The sequence below is a fragment of the Barbatula barbatula genome, assembly GCF_947034865.1.
Source record: "Barbatula barbatula genome assembly, chromosome: 21".
Classification (NCBI taxonomy): Eukaryota; Metazoa; Chordata; class Actinopteri; order Cypriniformes; family Nemacheilidae; genus Barbatula; species Barbatula barbatula.
The window spans coordinates 6,673,403-6,679,725 of record NC_136784.1 but is presented as its reverse complement, the minus strand read 5'-3'; the positions used below and the strand labels follow the sequence as shown (position 1 = coordinate 6,679,725).

The following is a 6,323-nucleotide window of genomic DNA, read 5'->3' as shown; positions in this document are numbered from 1 at the left end:
GTAGAAGTGATTGGATACTGTCCTTGTTCAGTTACCAATGTTTTTGGAAAATCTTTTGTGTTCTGCAGAATGAAGCCAGTCATACCCTCTTGCCATATAAAAACTTGTGAGTAAATGATGACACAATTTTAATTTCTGGGTGAACCATCTTTTTAAATATGTTTTGGACATTGATGCCACTGCTAACAAAAAGATGAGAAAATGTAAGATGTTGTTATGCCACAAGATGGCACCACTGCCAAAGGTCTATAAGTTAACAGCTCTGTTTTCAGAAGTAGCACCAACCAGCTGCAATCGTTTTTTTGGTTTTCATTAAACATTTTGTTTAAGTAATATCCTACAAGTGTAGTTTTTATTGAAATGAAGCATGAGTTTGATTCCGGAACAGAATAGAAATTCCTTTTGTGTATTTAAAATGTGATGATTTGAAAACCACCAACATCTGAGGTTACCTGTTAATAAAACATAAGTCTCAACTTTACTGTTCAAAAGCAGTTTACCGATACAGTCGTGTAGAGATTCTATGTACCATCAGTCGGTCCTCTTGCATGTGCCCCCTCTGTCATTTCCTCTGTCCTGTTGTCATGACCACTGTTGCCATGGAGAAGCAGCAACAAAAGGAAACGTAATCCAGAGATCTTGTACTCGTCATATTTAATTCATAAGCAAAGACACCAACGTCTCCAGGTTATAGAGCGGGCCGACACGTCCTTTTTTAAAACAAAGACCTTGAAAACTTGTATTTTTTCCCTGTTTTAATTGGATATTTTATTTCATGCATTAATATGAAAAAACTTCAAATAACACATTATTAATTCACCTTTAATCATCCTGCAAAGTAACATTATGTTGCTGTAAGCAGATCATTTGTACCTCACACATCACAGCCATTACAAGGACATTTCACCCCAAAATAAGACAATTCTTTCATCATTTACAACCTCATGTTATGCCAAACCTTACATTTCTTTACTCTGCAGAACACAAAATATGTTGAAGAACATTGGTAACCAAACAACACTCAACGTGAGGTTGAGTAAATTATATCATTTTTTATTTTTGTGTGAACTATCCCTTTAAACTCACAATACCTACAGCAAAGAAATGTATTGGTGTACTGTTGCAAAGTGGAGGCATTTTACAGTGTTTCATTCTTGCCACCCTCATGCATGACTACAAAAGCAAACAGCCTTGACAAGCTTCTCTTTGAAAGCAATTTTCAGTCAAAACTAACGTTAGCTTAAGCATTTTTCGCAGTGGCTCTTTAAAATCATTAAGGATTTTTAAGCCCCATTGTTATGGGCCTCCTAGATTGTTTTGTGTAAATTGATCCTCTATCAGACACCATGCTCGCCCTCCCTCCCTCGCTCGTCTCTCTCTCCCTGTCTCTCTCTCTGTACACTGTTATTTGCTTTCTTTTCAAGATGAGACTGGCTTTGTGGGACCTTTTCTGAAACAGGCCGGCACACTTGAAACACCTGTAAGTGTTTCGGCCGCCAATGGGTGATCACAGCCCTGACTTCCTCTGACCAACCGCTGAAGGTTTTATTGCAGAGGGGAAGAGGAGACTGCTTTTGTCTTTGCTTAAGTGGCCTGAGGCACAGCACCGTTTTTGTGTTTCGGCTGCTCTTGATTTGACCCTCCTGCAGAATTTCAACATCATATACAGCCTAAAAGAAGACCTTGGATTTCTTTCTGACCGACACCACGTGGTGTCATATCTGACAAACTTTTTTAGCGTCCTCCGTGGGATTTCTAATTTAGCAGAAACTGAGAGAATTACAAAGGCTGTTTACATTTGTCTTGATTTTGTCTACATTTTTTGACATTGTTTGTTTGCGTCTTTGGAGGTAATCCATCTTGGACAGCCACGGCATCCATGTTACAGTATCAAATTTAATCTGGGTGACCCATTTGGGGAAGGCAACACCAACATTAGAGACGTATGTCCCAGAGATAGGAGTAGACCTTTCGTTATCAAGAAGAGAACGCGAAGCAAGCAGCTTCTGCGAATGTTGGACCAAGGTGGTGGAACTTCAGAAGTACAGTCAGTTCCAAGTGGGTGAGCTGAGGCAATTGGCAGCAGTTTTCGGGATTGTTTAACTATTCATCACATCTAGAAAGACGAGAGGACGTGAACGCAACAGTCTGAGGACGCAAACGGGGACGCGCTAACATGCAACTAAAAGAAACTTCGTTTTGAGAAAAGGACAAAAAAGCTTTTCCAGGAGTACGTAGAGGTTTGGTAATCGTGCCAGCCTCTGTGGGCAGAAGAGAGGGAGACAATTATCCATAGTAGGACTTTTTCTAAGCGGAAAGGTGTCGTCGAGGTTGTGGCCCGAGGAGGCGTGGTATTCAGAGGGTGGCAGTATGGTGAACACTGGATTGCAACTGATCAGCTTCACCTGTGCCGTGACAGGCTGGATAATGGCTATAGCGGTGACCGCGTTGCCCCAGTGGAAGGTCACCGCCTTCATAGGCAGCAACATCCTCACCTCTGAGATCGTCTGGCAGGGAATCTGGATGAATTGTATCTATCAGACAACCGGCCACATGCAGTGTAAGACGTACGATTCCATGCTGGCTCTGCCGCCTGATATACAGGCAGCACGTGCTCTCATGTGCATTGCCATCTTCTTGGGCTGGTTGTCCTGCACCGTCTCTTGCTGTGGCATGAAGTGCACCACCTGCGCCGGGGACGATCGCCATGCCAAGGCCGGCATAGCTCTGTCCGGTGGGGTGCTCTTCATCCTGACGGGCCTGTGTGTCCTGGTGCCCGTATCTTGGACAGCAAACACTGTGGTGCAGGATTTCTACAACCCCAATGTTCCTCTGCAGAACAAGCGGGAGCTGGGTCAGGCCATTTATCTGGGATGGGCGGCAGCCGTGATCCTCATAATCAGTGGGGCGGTGCTGAGCACCACCTGCCCGCATATTGAGAGAGAAGGGTACAGACGGGGGTACACAGGCCGTAGCTTTGCCAACTCAAGGTCTTCTGCACCCGATCCTCCCAAGCCCATCACCACCAGTTCCTTGCCTCTTAAGGAGTATGTATAGAGGAAAACAAAAGCAGATGTTCATGATTTAAAGCGGTATGGATGAATAGGGAGACATCTGCAGAGAAATCTAATTGGATATGAAAATTAAAGGCTCAATAAATGGTTTTGTTTTAATGGACGGAGGCATTTTGCTCAGCTGTGCCGCTTGAAGTCCAGTCAGTTCCTTTTTATTGCTCTGGCCTGTGTTTTCTGTCATTATTTATTAACTCTTTCTGTTTTGCTTTGGTGGATCACATACACATTTTGATGCATACTATCACTTGGGCTATTAAGTTGTGTTTAATATGTATATTGTGTTTGTTGGTATATTCTTTGGTTTGCTTGTTTATTTAGATGTTAATGTGCTTTAAATACTGGAATAGTCTTATAAGCTCTTAAAGATGTAGTTTGTCATTCTCTGCTGCTAGGATCACCTAGATAGCTGGACATCCCCTCTGCTTGGTTGAAAAAAAACGCATTTCAGTGGTTCACCCAATGTTATCACTGTACTTTAACATAACAGAACGCACAATTCAGCTTTATAGAAAATAACTTGGTCACACGGCATGATACAGCTGGTCATGTGATTTCAACATGGTAGTCGTCTCACTTGATTGTACATCATATCTTAGATGAGTATTGTTGATTCTGAGGTTAAACTTTTTAAATGTGGAAAATACTGGGTGCACCTTTAATTTACGTTTGTTTTTCACAAAGATCTTTCTGTGTGTTAATAGCACTAAAGAAGTATTAAAGTGGGTCCAAGATTTTCATCATTACTTTTTAGTCTAATCGTATTTTATGCTCTCATGAGAACTGTTGATTTATGTACACTCCACTATTCATGTGAACCTTGTTTAAAAGAGTTTTTACCATAAACGTCTAAATTATTTTAATTTATACAATATTATTTACTTAATACACACACTGTTCCTTAAAATAACTAGTGTTAAATTGACATATCACAGCTCAGTGCTAACTAAGTGTATGTTTGTGCATGATTTCTCTTATGTATTTATTGATTGAAAATGTGAGTTTTAAACCGTGTAATAAAATAAAAGTGTGACGTGACAGTTCTTTCATCTTATTTTATTTGTGTGCGCTGAATAAACACACACTCTTAAACCCTTGCACATATAGGTCACTACAGTGGACCGTGACAAGAGCTCTTAAACGCATACTTCCCAATCAAGTGGACATATGAATATCTCTTTCAAAAATGTAAAATTGTCTTTTTTCTTGGAGCAATAAAAGACTGACTATGGTTTTCATAGATTCATACAAGAAATTGTAAAATTCATTATTTTACATAAACAAAACCTATTCTCAGTGTGCTGAACAGTGATACTGATATACAGTCCTTGTCATGGTCTAGGTACATCCAGATAATGAAATGTCTCTCTTTAGGTCTCTGGTGCTCCTTTTGTTGCCATACTAACAACATCATACACAAGATGTGGCGTAAGCCTACCAATCATCTCAAAGCTGAGATTTGGTAGACATGTCCATGAAGAAGGATACTTGACACAATGCATCTGAAACACACAAAAAAACTAAATATGAATACAAGCATAATGTTTGTAAAAAAAACTGGGCAATACAAACTATCTTAAAAAAACACTCTTATTTAAATGTATATTTATGTATGTTACAGGTCATCTTGCTACTGCAATCACTGTGTGACACCTAAAAAGTTGCATACCATACCATAAATAAACAAAACACACATGAATGCAATGAGATGTATCAACAGAATCTACAGGACTACAAACTATAAATAAACAACAAACACATGAATGCAATTAGATGTATCAACAGAATCTACACGATTACAAACTGTTACACAATACTTCAGACCATGTTTGCATCTGGCTCAATGACTGTTTGTGTCTATGAATGGGAATAGTTCGTTATTTCAATCGTAGTAACTGAATATTACAGGTACATCTTTCATATGATCTGGATATTGATGCCATGCATAAGAAAAATGTTTTGTAAAGCATTATTCACGTACGTGTATGGTAGGTATACACATATATTGTGCCCATGACAGCCGGTAATACCAGATGTAAAATGAGCAGAAGTCTGTAACCTCATACAGTGGAAATACCCCCAATTCTCTCCTCTCTACTAGGTAAACGCAAAGAGTCCCATCTCTTAGGTGCGGTTTCCATTAACGTAAGATCAGTGGGTGTCAGCATCTGCAGAAAGTCTCTTCTCTGCAGTAATCTTAGCATGAAGCTGAGGAAAGTCCTGTGCTGGTTGGTGACAAGCCTTAACTGGTACATAAATACTTCAAGCATGAACAGATTCATAAACTACTCATAACAGGATTTGTGAATGTAGTCTATCATATACATATACAAATGTATTGCCAAACACGTCTATCAACAACCTATAACAGAATGGTTGTCTGAGGATACTGGAGGCGGTAATGACGATCTGCATCTTGAAGCCACTCTAACATGTCTGCGATGGAGGGGCATGTGGCTGATCTGGCGACACAACAAACAATGTCAAGTGTGTTTGTGTTTTTCTCATAGAACTGGAAAGCAGCAGACACGTGTTGGCTGATGGCGTTCCTCGCTGTCTGAAGAGCATCCCTACCAATGAAGACAACACAATGGTGAATGCGTGTTTAAAGAAGCATTATGTGTGCCAATATAAAACAAGACTTACATTTTCGCATCTAACTTTCTCAGAACTGTATCCACAGCCAGTGAGAGTTTATAATGAAGTCGTTCTTGTAAACTGGGGAAATGGGCCAGAGGTGTGTTTGCAAGCTGCACGTTTTTCAACGCCTTTATCTGCGTGGCGAGGTTTCCAAGAGAGCTCATCATAGAAGTACTTTCAACTAACACACCTTCCCAAATACTTTTATTCACTTTTACAACCTCAAAGCATTTATGAAGCTGTTCGTGAAACGACGCTAACACTGAACTAGACATTTTAAATGCCTGTGAACTTCCCAGACAGCATTACAGAAGCAGGCTTTACTAAAGCGCCTTAGAGCAATACGTTTATTAAAGGTATATACAAAATAACATTAACATTGCGGTTTTATTCTTACACGTTTATCTATTTTACAAACCATAACCGCGTGTACGAGCATTCATAAACTCCGTTTCCATCATGTGTACCACGTGATTACAGCGACAAGCTCTAGCGATGTAACTGTCCTAACACACCGACCTTACAGTGCAATCATCCGCCAATCGGCTTCTTTCTTACTGCAGCGGGAACAGCAAAACTCTCAACCATTGGTCAGATTTCATGTTTCCGGTT

General features: G+C 40.2%; 2 protein-coding genes across 3 annotated transcripts; one reads left to right on the top strand and one right to left on the bottom strand.

The window, feature by feature from the left end:
* Window positions 1-2,370: 2,370 nt before the first annotated feature.
* cldn35 (claudin 35) lies at window positions 2,371-3,057 on the top strand (the record flags this gene model as incomplete). The annotated part of the gene is made up of 1 exon (XM_079484848.1): window positions 2,371-3,057. The coding sequence occupies one exon, from the start codon at window positions 2,371-2,373 to the stop codon at window positions 3,055-3,057; it is 687 nt and encodes a 228-aa protein (XP_079340974.1).
* A 1,052-nt stretch (window positions 3,058-4,109) lies between these two features.
* Window positions 4,110-6,121, bottom strand: airim (AFG2 interacting ribosome maturation factor). 2 transcript variants are annotated; one of them, XM_079484847.1, is made up of 4 exons: window positions 5,718-6,121; window positions 5,462-5,641; window positions 5,149-5,267; window positions 4,110-4,573 (listed from the first exon to the last, which is right to left on the bottom strand). In XM_079484847.1, exons 1-4 carry the CDS (start codon window positions 5,984-5,986, stop codon window positions 4,518-4,520), a joined length of 624 nt encoding a protein of 207 aa, XP_079340973.1. In that variant the 5' UTR covers window positions 5,987-6,121; the 3' UTR covers window positions 4,110-4,517. The 2 variants fall into 2 exon arrangements, 1 of the variants encoding a protein (XP_079340973.1); XR_013788157.1 differs by having other exon boundaries at window positions 4,134-4,573; window positions 5,053-5,267.
* Window positions 6,122-6,323: the final 202 nt, after the last annotated feature.